Source organism: Chelonia mydas, chromosome 1 (assembly GCF_015237465.2).
Source record: "Chelonia mydas isolate rCheMyd1 chromosome 1, rCheMyd1.pri.v2, whole genome shotgun sequence".
Taxonomy (NCBI): Eukaryota; Metazoa; Chordata; order Testudines; family Cheloniidae; genus Chelonia; species Chelonia mydas.
In genome coordinates, this window is record NC_057849.1 from 44,754,413 (window position 1) to 44,771,428 (window position 17,016).

Consider the following 17,016-nt stretch of genomic DNA (forward strand, 5'->3'; position numbering starts at 1 on the left):
TCACCATAAAGTGAGAACAGGCAATTTGCATGGCACTTTTGTTGCTGGCATTGCAACGTCTTTACATCTCAGATATGCTAAATATTCATATGCCCCTTCACGCTTCTGCCACCATTCCAGAGGACATGCTTCCATGCTGATGACGCTCGTTAAAAAAATAATGCATTAATTAAATTTGTGACTGAACTCCTCAGGGGAGAATTGTATGACTTTTGCTCTATTTTACCCATGTTCTGCCATATATTTCATGTTATAGCAGTCTCAGATGATGACCCAGCACGTTATTCATTTTAAGAACACTTTCACTGCAGATTTGACAAAACGCAAAGAAGGTACCAATGTGAGATTTCTAAAGATAGCTACAGCATTTGACCCAAGATTTAAGAATCTGAAGAGCCTTCCAAAATCTGAGAGGGATGAGGTGTGGAGCATGCTTTCAAAAGTCTTAAAAAAACAACACTCCGATGTGGAAACTACAGAACCCGAACCACCAAAAAAGAAAATTAACCTTTTGCTGGTGGCATCTGACGCAGATAATGAAAATGAACATGCATCAGTCCTCACTGGTTTGCATTGTTATTGAGCAGAACCCGTCATCAGCAAGGACAAGTGTCTTCTGGAATGGTGGCTGAAGCATGAAGGGACATATGAATCTTTAGCGCATCTGGCACATAAATATCTTGTGACGCCGGCTATAATAGTGCCATGAGAATGCCTTTTCTCACTTTCAGGTGACATTGTAAACAAGAAGCGGGCAACATTATCTCCTGCAAATGTAAACAAACTTGTTTGAGCTATTTGCTGAACCAGAAGTAGGACTGAGTGGACTTGCAGGTTCTAAAATTTTACATTGTTTTATTTTTGAATGCATTATTTTGTACATAATTCTACATTTGTAAGTTCAACTTTCATGATTAAGAGATTACACTACAATACTTGTATTAGGTGAATTGAAAAATACTATTTCTTTTGTTTTTTTACAGGGCAAATACTTGTAATAAAAAATAATTATTAAGTGAGCACTGTACACTTTGTATTCTGTGTTGTAATTAAAATCAATATATTTGAAAATGTAGAAAAGATCCAAAAAAATTTAAATAAATGGTAGTCTATTATTACTTAATTGCGCGATTAATTTTTTTAATTGCTTGACAGCCCTAGTACCAAGAGAATGATCAACTTGGCCTGGCTGCTGGTCCTGTGCAACATCGTCACCTTGCAGAATCTGCTCCTTAAGGAGCAAAACAGGCCACATCTATCCCCGCTTACAAATTAGTTTAATCCATTGCGCCATCATCTCAGCTCAGTTCCCCTAAGGAACCTTGATATCACCTCCAAGTGGGACTGTAGCTGGCAAGAGCAAACTTCCAACATTGACAGTGCCTATCTTGTGACAGATCCAACAGTCCAGCCCCTAGTTTTGACATTCCATGCCATTTTTGGGTAAAGCTCAAACACTTATAGAATGATCAGATGTGCTGACCATGACTATAAGTGGTCTGACCTTAAGAGCCTCTCCATGCCAACTGGCAGAGACCCACTATTTTGTAACTCCTATCAGACCTGACAAACTCACTCCACCTAATATATTGCTATCATTTATCTGTAAAGAGTACTGTGTGAAGTATCAAATGAAAGCTGAAAACTGATGACACATCTGTCATTAATATCATTGCATGATGTATGTACACATGGCGTGTAAAGAGTTGTACGTGTGCCAGAAATATGTTCCTAAAATGTGTTTTGAGGGCAGAGTTGATAAACAAATTTCTCCTAGACAAAGGAATGTTGATTTACCTATTTACATGTGTGTCTAATGTAAATTGAGCATGGCGATGCCAGAGACATTGGGCAGTTCCTTTACATCAGAGGTTAATGTCCGTTATCAGGAGGATAAGTCGTCAGCACACCAGAAGATACATCACAGGTCATCCTGACTCTTGAGACAATGAACTTTGGGAAATGTAAGGAGAAGCAAAAGGGCATTTTGTTTTCATCACTGGGGGAGGAGAGGAGGAAAGAAGTCAGCGTTCTTTACATTCCATGAACGGTGGATCCCCAGCTACATAGGGTTGGTGATGTTAAAACTGGCTGTAGGTGAGAAAACTGCCTTGGACAAGGATTTGCAGATGATACTAAACTGGGAGGAGTGGTAGATACGCTGGAGGGGAGGGATAGGATACAGAAGGACCTAGACAAATTGGAGGATTGGGCCAAAAGAAATCTGATGAGGTTCAATAAGGATAAGTGCAGGGTCCTGCACTTAGGACGGAAGAACCCAATGCACCGCTACAGACTAGGGACCGAATGGCTAGGCAGCAGTTCTGCGGAAAAGGACCTAGGGGTGACAGTGGACGAGAAGCTGGATATGAGTCAGCAGTGTGCCCTTGTTGCCAAGAAGGCCAATGGCATTTTGGGATGTATAAGTAGGGGCATAGCGAGCAGATCGAGGGACGTGATCGTTCCCCTCTATTCGACACTGGTGAGGCCTCATCTGGAGTACTGTGTCCAGTTTTGGGCCCCACGCTACAAGAAGGATGTGGATAAATTGGAAAGAGTCCAGCGAAGGGCAACAAAAATGATTAGGGGTCTAGAGCACATGACTTATGAGGAGAGGCTGAGGGAGCTGGGATTGTTTAGTCTGCAGAAGAGAAGAATGAGGGGGGATTTGATAGCTGCTTTCAACTACCTGAAAGGGGGTTCCAAAGAGGATGGCTCTAGACTGTTCTCAATGGTAGCAGATGACAGAACGAGGAGTAATGGTCTCAAGTTGCAATGGGGGAGGTTTAGATTGGATATTAGGAAAAACTTTTTCACTAAGAGGGTGGTGAAACACTGGAATGCGTTACCTAGGGAGGTGGTAGAATCTCCTTCCTTAGAGGTTTTTAAGGTCAGGCTTGACAAAGCCCTGGCTGGGATGATTTAACTGGGACTTGGTCCTGCTTTGAGCAGGGGGTTGGACTAGATGACCTTCTGGGGTCCCTTCCAACCCTGATATTCTATGATTCTATGATTGTAAGCTGTTAAGTTTTAGTCACTAGAAAGCGTGATTATATTATTGTTTTATTTGTAACCATTTTCTGTTATCTCTGCTTAGAATCACTTTAATCTGTTTTTTACTAATAAAACTTACTCTTGTTTTACTATAAATTCATCTCAGTGCTGTTAAGTGAGGTGTGGATCCTCAGCTAAGCCAACAGGCTGGTATATATTCCATCTCTTTAGAAACACGGGCATCCAGTGGCTGGATGCTGCACAGAGATGCTTCTGGACAGTCAGGGAACTAAAGTACATCAAGGGTTAACCTGCAGAGAAAAGTTAGGACTGATAGAGTGAGGAGGAGTTTGTTTGGCTGGCTAACAGACTGGGGTTGCAGAGAGCACCAAAAATGTGTACACAGAGTATAGTACCAAAAATGTATCTTTTGCTAAAGCAGAAGGGTGACAGTGAGTTACAGTTCCGGATGCCCTAAAAAAAGTGTCAAAATGGGGCCTTTGTAACTCCCCCACGTTGTTGCTGTGGCCAGTTAGAAGATGTAGGCCACATATTAGTAGGCTGCATGCATCAGCAAGGGTTGCCCGGTTCCATCATGGTCTGGCATAATGCCCTCCCATCAGCTATTGAATGGTTAAGACATTTAAACTAATGCACCTGACTTGATCATCTATCCAGATGCAATGTTTAAGTTATATATTTTACAGTCATCATCCTAATATCTTATTTTAAGTAGGGACTTATTTTAGACTTGAGCTGATCCTCTAGACCAGAGCTGGAATAGTATCCTGTGGAGAAACAGCACTTGATAGTATCCTGTGGAGAAACATCTCTCTATATTCAAGACTTGGCTATCTAAATAAATGAGGAAAAATGGGCCAATTTTGACAACGAAAGGCACAATGGAATTCTGCCATACTGATTTTAGCACTGTTAAGCAAATTTGGCAAATTAAAAACTGATCAAGCTCACCTGGGAAGATATACTTAATTATAGAACATAAATGTGCATGTTGAATGATAGCAATGTTTTAAATCTAAATCTGAAGCAGGTTAGCTGTAATAATTTACTATTAGACGAAAAGGATTAACAACGAAAACAAAAAAGGTGGATTTACATATAACTATCTATAGTCAGGCCCTTCCAAACTTTTAATCCTTGGTTTTTAAAACATTATCTAAATTCTCTAGCTGATTATGGAGGGCACAATTCAAAAATCCAAATGCAGATTTTTCATGCAACAGTTTGCTCAGTACTCTCACTGACCAATAACTCATTCAGTGATCACTCATCTAAAAAAAAATTTCATCACTCACTAATATTTAGTAGAACATACAGATAGTTACATTTAAAGCTTACAAAAATAAACCAATTAGTCTAATACACTTACCATCTGCATGAATCTTGAAACTAACAGAGTAAAAAAAATTAAAATAATTTGAACTGCATATTTAAATTACAAAGAAAAATGGATTCCTGAAAGTATTAAATAAGAATTTCTTCTATAAAACAAATACAGACTTACAGTTTCACAAGTAAGACATCTGGTTTCATTAGTTAATGTTCCCTGAAAGATCTCATGAACCCAGGTTGGGTCTGGTGTGCTGTTATTGTTTTCGTTGTCAATACTGCCATTAGGTAGACGGCCATTTTGTTTTTCCTGTTTTCTCTCTTCTTGTAAAATATCAGCAATTGTGTTTAAAAGATAGTTTAAGAACTCATGCGCATCCTGCTGCATGTAGTTGTCAAAGAGCTCTAAAACATGAAGATAAAATAAAATAACCAACTAATTAAAATTTAGAACAAAAAGTCCAATGAATGTAAAACTTTCAAAATATAAGTCAAAAATATAGCATTAGCAGAACTTATTTCATAGACATATGCAATCAATTTTAACCTTAAAAAAAAAACAGTGAAAGCAATCAAATTAAAAAACTTTGGCAGAACAAGGTACTGTATATATATTTGGATAAATAATACAGATAAGAAGGGATTCTAAGATGAATTTTATGATGTAAACATGTATGGGAAAGAAAAAAGTGTACTTATGGAAAAGGCATTAAGTCCAATACAATGCCTTGAAATATAGGAAAATATTGATTAGGATGCTTTCTCAAAATTTCCACCCCCCACCCATATGTACTTGTTACAAACACAAATAAAGTAAAATTACATTAAATGACTGCAGAGCACAATCTAAAGAAGAGGACACCATATAACAGTAGCTCTCAAACTTTTTTACTGTTGACCCTTTTCACATAGCAAGTCTCTGAGTGCGATCCCCCCTTATAAATTAAAAACCATTTTTATACAGTAACTCCTCACTTAACGTTGTAGTTATGTTCCTGAAAAATGCAACTTTAAGTGAAACGACGTTAAACAAATCCAATTTTCCCATAAGATTTAATGTACATGCAGGGGGTTAGGTTCCAAGGAAATTTTGGGGGGGCAGACAAAAGGCATTATATATATATTGTACTGTACTGTGGTTGGGAAGTGCCCCTGGCTTACCCTACACAGGCACTGCGCTTCCTCGCTCCTCCCCCTCCCTCCCAGAAAGTCCTAAGCACTGCCAAACAGCTGTCTGGTGGTGGGGGAAGAGCTGGGAGGGAGCGGGAGGAGGCGGAGAAAAGGAACTTGCTCAATGCTCCCTTGTAAAGTTGCTGCTCTTCCACAAAATCTTACATGCAGTGTACAGAGCAGGCAGCCAAACGAAGTTATAAGGGAGCATTGCACAACTTTAAACGAGCACATTTCCTAATTGAGCAGTGACGTAACTTTGAAACAACATTAAGCGGGAGGACATTAAGTCAGGAGTTACTGTACATTTAACACCATTATAAATGCTGGAGGCAAAGCAGGTTTGGGATGGAGGTTGGCAGCTCGCGACCCCTCCATGTAATAACCTCAGGACCCCCTGAGGGGTCCCGACCCTCAGTTTGAGAACCCCTGCCAAATAATATAGTTCAATGCCACCTTTTACATTCAAACATGTCCTAAGACGTTAGGCAAAAGTCGACATTGGTCTATGTCAAGAATCATGCATGACTGTAAGTACTTCTATAACATTACCCATAAAACCTATATTCCACAAACTTTACGTCTGGGGATGAGAAAGTGCAGTGGTATATAAGAACAGTCTTTTTATCCCATGTGCTTCGAAACTACTTACAGAGTGAACAGGCTCAAAAGAAAACCTTAAACAACAGGCTTATGCATAGGTTGGTTCAGTCAAAGCAGACACACAGCTTTGAACAGAGAAACCTTTCCTGATTCTACCTTCATCAGAGGAAGAATAGGACCACTATGGCCTCAAAGGCCAAGTCTACAAAAGTGCAAGGTTTTTGTTTTTAATTACTATCACAAGTGCGACTCCATAAATGCTAGCAATAATGAAAACACAATAATAAACAAGGCCCCTACAGATGTCAGTATTTTTAATGAATATCATCTAACTATTAAAAGCCATTTTAAAAATGGTGGTAGCCGCAGGTCCCTTGTCTACATATGGCTAAAAGGACTTAGCCCAAGACTCAAAGTGGACAGGAGCAGGACAGCCAATCACCAACTCTGTTCTCCCTTTTTGAGCAGTAGTTGACTCAAAGGAATTGCACATTCACCTTAATTACCAAATCAAAAATATTCTATGCCTGCATAACTAATCATGCAATTCCTCCAATGGGGCTCTATATATTGGTTACATAGCAGAAATTGTGTTTCTACCTAAAAAATTACAAGTTGCAACTTGTTCTTAGTCCAAGAATATAGAGCAAATGTTAGCCCATAAGTGAAGGAATGGTACCATAAATAGAAAGACGAACAAAAATGTGTCATCAGTTTAATATGGTGCTACTACAATCAAGCCTACATCTTAGGAGAGTATATTTGAAGATACATGGAAATTTGGCTAGCCTATTTTAGGGAGTCTGAAAAGAAAAAAAACAACAACAACATTTGGAATAGGGAAAATTGCTAGTTTGATTCTAGATCACTAAGAGGGTCTAAAGTAAAAAGTGTCACAGATCATCTACAAACCAAGCAGCTTCCAGGACAAGACACAACTATACTTTTGAGAGTTGAAAATAAACTAGATCCCAGATCAAACCAGCCAAAATGTCTCTATTTAATTGAATATTTTAATGAGGTGGCATAACAAGTATTTCAAGTCCCCTGAAGGTAAAAGGCTTGTCTCAGAGGTTCTTAGCAGTATTGCATCCAGATTCCAGTGTAGTGCATGTCCAATCAACAGTCTGATATTAAGCACAGTGGATCTAATCCCACAGATGACCTTGCCATTATTTAATTCAAGGATTAGGAGTGATTGGAACAAAAGGAAATAGAACACTTCCACTTGGTTAATGAGAAACTGCAAACTTGAAGCATGTCAGGATTTAAACTTCTCATTACCATATACTGTACAGTATGTATTTTAATGCAATAGAGTCTAGAAATGATATAGAGGTAAGAGATTCTGAGCACAGAAAGAGTCTTGATATGAGAGCTGTGAGGATATAAAACTCCTCATGAGCGATTGGTCTTACTTAATGAGAGTAGAATCCAGACTGGGTTTTTCTTTGTGTGTATCCTCTTTCATGTACTGTATATCAATACAAACATAAATCTACTATTCCTAGGAGACATATTTTTATAAAGAATTCTCCATTGTAGCTATCAAGAGAGTTATTCATGGATGTACTTTTTAAAAAAGTTAATTCATCAGAGTAGTTAATACTTCAGTGTACATAATCAGCCACCTGGCAATTCAGCAATTGTCTCCTGTAAGTCTATACCAGGGATGGCCAAACTTACTGAACCTCTGAGCTGCATACGACAATCTTCAGAAGTTCGAGAACCGGGGCGTGCCTGCCGGGGCTTCAGCAGGCGCTGGGCTGAAGCCCCGAGCCCCAGCAGGCACCTCCCATAGAATATAGAGTCTTTTTTACTTCTAAATCCCCATTTGAATAAATCCCAAAGTCAGCAGTGATTAAAGTTGATGTGATAAAGTTGATGAGTGAGATGATGGTGTTTTGTGATATGTACACTTAAAATACCATTATAGTTATCACCTTTGATGGCAGTCTCAGCAGAATTGCCAAGAGCTAAATGGCATGGAGATTGAACTATTCTCTCACCTCTAAAAACAGTCACCCTTCTTCAGATTTAAGACTCATTGGTGTGAGAAAGCTTGCACAACACTACTACCTATGCTATAAACTGCTCTATTGATAAACAGATCATCTTCCAGGTCTGAAAAATCTAGCATCTTATTCATGAGCAGTAAATTCACTCAAGGCTAGAAATAAATTGTTATGCTATCCTAGAGTAGTTTGTCTTTATTATGCATCTTCATAATAGTTGAACATGAAAAACATTTGGAAATATGACCCAGGATGGATTATACAGGTATGAAAATTTCTACTATATGAAAGTGTTGCCATATTTAACTTGTGTAAACCAAGCACAGAAGTTTTTAATTTATTTAATTAATTTAAATAAAATGTACAATTTACAAGCATTATTTTATATTTCCTCCAAATCAAGTAGCAGATCTATTAAAGGATTTAATTATATTTTACTATGCAGAATTATTTCATGAACCATCCTAATCAACAAGCATTACAAATACCAAATAGGAAGTGTTAAATATCTGAAATTAGGCGTGTCCATGGCACTAGGATAATTACTGGAAGTGTTACTAATTTTTAAAGAAGAGTATATTAATCCTAAATAGAAATGTTAAGTCCTAAGTGTTATATAAACATGAACGGAACTAAATTTAAGCTATAATTTTCCAGTCAAAGCCTTAACATGGAAAGACAGACCTTCACGGCTCATTTCACACTTTTAATTATTTCATTTAATTAGTAATATTCTTACTAATAAGCACTAACATTCTGGAACAACAGAAAGTTTCAGATTATTTGATTTTAACATATGAACTAAGACAAAAGAATGGCCATTCTGGGTCGAACCAAAGGTCCATCTAGCCCAGTATCCTGTCTTCTGACAGTGACCAACGCCAGATGCTTCAGAGGGAATGAACAGAACAGGTAATCATCAAGTGATCCATCCTGTCACCCATTCCCAGCTTCTGGCAAAAGAAACTGTGCCTCTGCCCAGTTTCGAAGCAGGGCCCTTTTGCGTGTTAGCCAAACATGATAACCACTATACTACAGAAACAAACGCAGATGTGAGACAAATAACAAGAACAAAAGCTTTAAAACAGCGATTTTTGACAAAAATCTACAAATTCCACACTGCCTCCAATATTTGCTAAGCACTGCCTGGGCTCAGTTCTGTATGAGACGGGTGAAGGGGGGGGAGGGTGCGGAAGACATTGCCTCAAGAAGGCCAAAGTATTTCTCAAATGTGGCCACCGGGGCTTTTCCTGTGGCCACAGGCTTCTGGGCAGTGATGGGGGGAGGGGCAAAGCAGCGGCCCCTCCTCTGGGGCTGCCAGGAGGGGTTGGGCCCTGACCCTCTCAGGATCCACAACTGCCAGAGGAGCAGACAGAGGTTGTGAGTTCTCTACCTTCCTGGGGGTGGTGGGGCTCAGGCTTCCAGCTTTAGCCCTGGGTTGGTATGGGCAGGCTCCAACCCCTGATCACAGGGCTTCGGGCTCACCACTCCTCCGCCGCACCCCCTGGCTTGAAGGGTTTCCATCATATACAGGATTTAAATGGTTCTCAGCACGACCACTATGAAAATTGTTCCAGAGCCCCTGCACACTGCCTCCCTTCCCACCTCACCATCCAAGGTTTAATTTGTCCCCTGGCTTGACAGGGCTGAGTAAGTCTGCTGTGAAAAGCAATATTTGTATGTTTGTTAATATCACTTTTCACTCCTCCCAGCTAGCTAACCAGTCTGCTGCTGTGAAAAGTGATATTAACAAGCATACGAATATCTCTTTTCACAGAAGCAGATTTATAAACTATCAAATCTAAAAAACAAGAACAACCAAAACAGCAAAACAACAACATGCAAAACACCTTATTTGTGTTTCTATTCTGTTTAGGTCCAGTAAAGAATAGACACAACTGTACATTATTTTTAGTATTGAGTCTGCAAAAAAACAAACCTACATAAATTACCGTATATACTCGCTCATTAGCCCGTTTGTTTATAAGCCGACCCCCCAAGATGGAGACGTAAAAATAGTAAAAAATGTATGACCCTTTCATAAGCCGACCCTATATTTCAGGGGTTGGCAAACTTTGGCTCCTGGCCCGTCAGGGTAAGCTACTGGCGGGTCGAGACGTTTTGTTTACCTGGAGCATTCACAGGCACAGAGCTCCTCAGCTCCCAGTGGCCACGGTTTGCCGTTCCCAGCCAATGGGAGCTGCAGAAAGTGGTGCCACTTCGCAAAAATATTCGGCTTATGAACGAGTATATACGGTACTATGATTTGGACATGTATATGTGCATATTTATTTGTTTTTCCTAAAGTTAATTAAGTATTTTAGGGAAAAAATGTCATAGCGGCCACCAGCAAGAGTTGGTGGCCGCACACTGAGGCCACCAAAAAAATGTGTTGTGAGAACTTATTCAGCATGTGTGTCGTCTTTTCTGTCTTTTACAGCATCAAGCGTTCCTGTTGTACTTAGCAAATATATTTTACATATAAAAAAAATGTCAACCTTTCAATTTCAGTATTAAATCACAATTGATATAATTAGTATACACAGAATAAAAGAAAAAATTAAGAAGGTACCATTTTCTTTTCGTAATCTTGTTATAAACTTCTTCGGAGGTATTACTCCAACTTTTTTCTTCTGTGTAGCTATGCTGTGGAAGAGATCAGCTAAGCATGTAAGGAGGGTCTCTTTTTTTCTGGGTTGACTCTTGTATGCTAGGACTTTTTCTCGAAATGGTCGACAAAAATAAAGTGCCTGAAGAACTGAATTGCAGTAGCATGTGTTCCCAAACTATAAAATAAGAAAAAAAAATTATTACCTTGTATTGTATTTCTACAGTGATGCAAGGTTAAAAAAACCTAAATATAAATGCACAAGCAAGGGCAAATTTTCTGGAAGGCATTTCTTGTTGATTTTCAGACAGTAAAGAATCTCAGGTGGCAACATAAATAATGGGGAGCACTCCAGATATTTTTAACTGATACTAGATTGTGTTTTCCTGTTTGTAATCACTGGGGTATGTATGTGTTATCAATGCTTTACAGTGCTGTAGAACTGTAAAGTATTCAATAAGTGCTCAGTTGTCAAGGTTCCTCCCCCACTCTGAACTCTAGGGTACAGATGTGGGGACCTGCATGAAAAACCTCCTAAGCTTATCTTTACCAGCTTAGGTCAAAACTTCCCCAAGGTACAAAATATTCCACCCTTTGTCCTTGGATTGGCCGCTACCACCACCAAACAAATACTGGTTACTGGGGAAGAGCTGTTTGGACACGTCTTTCCCCCCAAAATACTTCCCAAAACCCTGCACCCCACTTCCTGGACAAGGTTTGGTAAAAAGCCTCACCAATTTGCCTAGGTGACTACAGACCCAGACCCTTGGATCTTAAGAACAATGAACAATCCTCCCAACACTTGCACCCCCCCTTTCCAGGGAAATGTTGGATAAAAAGCCTCACCAATTTGCATAGGTGACCACAGACCCAAACCCTTGGATCTGAGAACAATGAAAAAGCATTCAGTTTTCTTACAAAAAGACTTTTAATAGAAATAGAAGTAAATAGAAATAAAAAAAAAGATCCCCCCTGTAAAGTCAGGATGGTAGATGCCTTACAGGGTAATTAGATTCAAAACATAGAGAATCCCTCTAGGCAAAAAACCTTAAGTTACAAAAAAGATACACAGACAGAAATAGTTATTCTATTCAGCACAATTCTTTTCTCAGCCATTTAAAGAAATCATAATCTAACACGAACCTAGCTAGATTACTTACTAAAAGTTCTAAGGCTTCATTCCTGGTCTATCCTCCGCAAAGACAGAATATAGACAGACACATACCCTTTGTTTCTCTCCCTCCTCCCAGCTTTTGAAAGTATCTTGTCTCCTCATTGGTCATTTTGGTCAGGTGCCAGCGAGGTTACCTTTAGCTTCTTAACCCTTTACAGGTGAGAGGAGATTTCCTCTGGCCAGGAGGGATTTTAAAGGGGTTTACCCAATCTCAGGTGGCAACATAAATAAGGGGGAGCACTCCAGATATTTTTAACTGATACTAGATTGTGTTTTCCTGTTTGTAATCACTGGGGTATGTATGTGTTATCAATGCTTTACAGTGCTGTAGAACTGTAAAGTATTCAATAAGTGCTCAGTATTTACCTAGTGCCAAAAATGTATACAACACAGTATAAAGAGTAAACTGAAAAAATGAGATTCTCTGCCACATATATCAGTCAAAACACCACTCAGTACAATGAAGAACAGAGTGTAATGTCGTGTTTATAGCTGAAATTCTTCATGGTACAGGTAGGTGGTCTTTGAGAAAAATGCATGGTCCTGGGCAAGTCTCCCCATCTGTAAAAAGGGAACATCATATATCTGCCACACATGGATTCTGTGAAATGTAGTCAATATTTGTACAGCATTTTAAAAATGCAAAATGCTATTTTCATCATATAAATTGTAGAATCATAGAAATGTAGGGCTGGAAAGGTCCTCAAGTTCATCCTCCTGAGCTGAAGCAGGACCATGAATACCTAAGCCCTGGTCTACACTAGGAGTTGAGGTCGAATTTAGCAGTGTTAAATCAATTTAACCCTGCACCCGTCCACATGACAAAGCCCTTTTTTTCGACTTAAAGGGCTCTTAAAATCGATTTCCTTACTCCACCCCCGACAAGGGGATTAGTGCTGAACTCAGCCTTGCCAGGTCGAATTTGGGGTACTGTGGACGCAATTAGACAGTATTGGGCTCCGGGAGCTATCCCAGAGTGCTCCTTTGTGACCGCTCTGGACATCACTCTCAACTCAAATGCACTGGCCAGATAGACAGGAAAAGGCCCGCCAACTTTGGAATTTCAATTTCCTGTTTGGCCAGCGTGGCAAGCTGCAGGTGAGTGCAGAGCTCATCAGCAGAGGTGACCATGATGGAGTCCCAGAATCGCAAAAGAGCTCCAGCATGGACCGAACGGGAGGTACGGGATCTGATCGCTGTATGGGGAGAGGAATCCGTGCTATCAGAACTCCGTTCCAGTTTTCGAAATGCCAAAACCTTTGTCAAAATCTCCCAGGGCATGAAGGACAGAGGCCATAACAGGGACCCGAAGCAGTGCCGCGTGAAACTTAAGGAGCTGAGGCAAGCCTACCATAAAACCAGAGACGCGAACGGCCGCTCCGGGTCAGAGCCCAAAACATGCCGCTTCTATGACGAGCTGCATGCCATTTTAGGGGGTTCGGCCACCACTACCCCAGCCGTGTTCTTTGACTCCTTCAATGGAGATGGAGGCAACACGGAAGCAGGTTTTGGGGAGAGGAAGAAGATGATTATGATGATGAAGTTGTAGATAGCTCACAGCAAGCAAGCGGAGAAACTGGTTTTCCCGACAGCCAGAAACTGTTTCTCACCCTGGACCTGGAGCCAGTACACCCCAAACCCACCCAAGGCTGCCTCCCGGACCCGCCAGGCAGAGAAGGGACCTCTAGTGAGTGTACCTTTTAAAATACTATACATGGTTTAAAAGCAAGCATGTTTAATGATTAATTTGCCCTGGCATTTGCGGCTCTCCTGGAGGTACTCCCACAGCCTTTGCAAAAGGTTTCTGGGGAGGGCAGCCTTATTCCGTCCACCATGGTAGGACACTTTACCACACCAGGCCAGTAGCACGTACTCTGGAATCATTGTAGAACAAAGCTTTGCAGTGTATGGTTGTTGGCATTTAAACAACATCCATTCTTTATCTCTCTGTGTTATCCTCATGAGAGTGATATCATTCATGATCACCTGGTTGAAATAGGGTGCTTTTCTTAAGGGGACATTCAGAGGTGCCCGTTCCTGCTGGGCTGTTTGCCTGTGGCTGAACAGAAATGTTCCCCGCTCTTAGCCACGGGGAGGGGGGAGCGGCTAGCCACGTGGTGTGGGGAGTCAAAATGTGACCTTGGAACGAAAGCACACGTGCTATGTATGTAATGTTAACAGCAAGGTTTACCCTGAAAGAGTGTACCCATTGTTCTAGAAAATGTGTCTTTTTAAATACCACTGTCCCTTTTTTTTTTCCTCCACCAGCTGCATGTGTTTCAAGGATCGCAGGATCTTCCCCTTCCCAGAGGCTAGTGAAGATTAGAAGGCAAAAAAAAAAGCACTCATGAAATGTTCTCTAAGCTCATGCTGTCCTCCCACACCGACAGAGCACAGATGAATGCGTGGAGGCAGACAACGTCAGAGTGCAGGAAAGCACAAAATGACCGGGAGGAGAGGTGGCGGGCTGAAGAGAGAGCTGAAGCTGAAAGGTGGCGGCAGCGTGATGAGAGGAGGCAGGATTCAATGCTGAGGCTGCTGGAGGATCAAACTAATATGCTCCAGCATATAGTTGAGCTGCAGGAAAGGCAGCTGGAGCACAGACCGCCGCTACAGCCCCTGTGTTACCAACCGCCCGCCTCCCCAAATTCCATAGCCTCCTCACCCAGACACCCAAGAATGCGGTGGGGGGACCTCCGGCCACCCAGCCACTCCACCTCAGAGGATTGCCCAAGCAACAGAAGGCAGGCATTCAATAAGTTTTAAACTTTTAAGGTGCTGTGTGACCTTGTCCTTCCCTCCTCCACCACCCTTCCTGGCGCTCTTCTCCTCCACCACCCCACCTGGGCTACCTTGGTAGTTATCCCATTTGTGTGATGAATTAATAAAGAATGCATGAATGTGAAACAACAATGACTTTATTGCCTCTGCAAGCAGTGATCGAAGGGACGAGGGGAGGGTGGTTAGCTTACAGGGAAGTAGAGTGAACCAAGGGGCGGGGGGGTTCATCAAGAAGAAACAAACAGAACTTTCACACCGTAGCCTGGCCAGTCATGAAACTGGTTTTCAAAGCTTCTCTGATGCGCACCACGCCCTCCTGTGCTCTTCTAACCGCCCTGGTGTCTGGCTGCACGTAACCAGCGGCCAGGCGATTTGCCTCAATCTCCCACCCCACCATAAACGTCTCCCCCTTACTCTCACAGATATTGTGGAGCACACAGCAAGCAGTAATAACAGTGGGAATATTGGTTTCGCTGAGGTCTAACCGACTCAGTAAACTGCACCAGGGCGCTTTTAAACGTCCAAATGCACATTCTACCACCATTCTGCACTTGCTCAGTCTATAGTTGAGCAGCTCCTGACTACTGTCCAGGCTGCCTGTGTACGGCTTCATGAGCCATGGCATTAAGGGGTAGGCTGGGTCCCCAAGGATAACTATAGGCATTTCAACATCCCCAACGGTTATTTTCTGGTCTGGGAATAAAGTCCCTTCCTGCAGCTTTTGAAACACACCAGAGTTCCTGAAGATGCAAGCGTCATGTACCTTTCCCGGCCATCCCAGGTTGATGTTGGTGAAATGTCCCTTGTGATCCACCAGTGCTCGCAGCACTATTGAAAAAGACCCCTTGCAGTTTATGTACTCGCCGGCTTGGTGCTCCGGTGCCAAGATAGGGATATGGGTTCCGTCTATGGCCCCACCACAGTTAGGGAATCCCATTGCAGCAAAGCCATCCACTATGACCTGCACATTTCCCAGGGTCACTACCCTTGATATCAGCAGATCTTTGATTGCGTTAGCTACTTGCATCACAGCAGCCTACACAGTAGATTTGCCCACTCCAAATTGATTCCCAACTTACCAGTAGCTGTCTGGCATTGCAAGCTTCCACAGGGCTATTGCCACTCGCTTCTCAACTGTGAGGGCTGCTCTCATCTTGGTATTCATGTGCTTCAGGGCAGGGGAAAACAAGTCACAAAGTTCCATGGAAGTGTCCTTATGCATGCGAAAGTTTCGCAGCCACTGGGAATCGTCCCAGACCTGCAACACTACGCGGTCCCACCAGTCTGTGCTTGTTTCCCGGGTCCAGAATCGGCATTCCACCGCATGAACCTGCCCCATTAGCACCATGATGCCCACATTGCCAGGGCCTGTGCTTTGAGAGAAGTCTGTGTCCATGTCCTCATCAGTCTCGTCACCGCGCTGCCATCGCCTACTCACCCGGTTTCGCTTTGCCAGGTTCTGGTGCTGCATATACAGCTGGATAATGTGCGTGGTGTTTAATGTGTTCCTAATTGCCAAAGTGATCTGAGCGGGCTCCATGCTTGCCGTGGTATGGCGTCTGCACAGAAAAAAGGCACGGAACGATTGTCTGCCGTTGCTCTGACGGAGGGAGGGGCGACTGACGACATGGCTTACAGGGAACTAAAATCAACAAAGGGGGTGGCTTTACATCAAGGAGAAACAAAAACAACTGTCACACAGAATGGCCCCCTCAAGGATTGAACTCAAAACCCTGGGTTTAGCAGGCCAATGCTCAACCCAATAAGCTATCCCTCCCTCTGGTATTTCAAGCAGGACTTCACGGAGGGAGGGAGGGAGGGGGGAGCAAATGAATACAAAACAAATCTGGTCTATTTCTTGTTTTGTTCCACTCTATCTTTTACATCTTTGGCTGGCAGCAGACGGTGCAGAAGGACTGCAAGCCATCCACATCTCCTGGCTGCTCGGCAGAAGATGGTGCAATAGGACTGCTAGCCATCCACATCTCCTGCCTGCTCACCATAAGATGGTACAATAGGACTGCCTGTTAGACTAAAGAGAATGACCTGGTCGAGTCACTCCTAATTTAGTCCCTGCACCCATATCTGCCCAGGCACTCCTGACCGACCTTACCGAGGCGGCCAGGAGCACCTTGGACATGATGAGGATGGTTTTCAGGCCTATTGCACCATCTGCTGCCACAAGGCAATGGGTTGCTGCTGCTGTGTAGCAATGCAGTACCGCGTCTGCCAGCACCCAGGAGACATATGGTGACAGTGAGTTGAGCGGGCTCCATGCTTGCCGTGGTATGGCGTCTGCACAGGTAACTCAGGAAAAAAGG

General features: G+C 42.3%; 1 protein-coding gene across 11 annotated transcripts in view; it reads right to left on the bottom strand.

The window, feature by feature from the left end:
* The window catches only part of USP12 (ubiquitin specific peptidase 12), an 84,545-nt gene that overhangs the window by 32,154 nt on the left and 35,375 nt on the right, over positions 1-17,016 (bottom strand). For all 11 annotated transcript variants that reach the window (XR_006286311.1, XM_043531110.1, XM_043531119.1 and 8 more), the window contains 2 exons: positions 10,705-10,918; positions 4,520-4,749 (listed from right to left, as the gene is read on the bottom strand). Coding sequence is in view for 10 of the 11 variants with exons in the window: in XM_043531110.1 (XP_043387045.1) it covers positions 4,520-4,749; positions 10,705-10,918 (444 nt within the window). In the remaining variant the exon portion in view is untranslated. The remainder of the gene's footprint in view (positions 1-4,519; positions 4,750-10,704; positions 10,919-17,016) is intronic.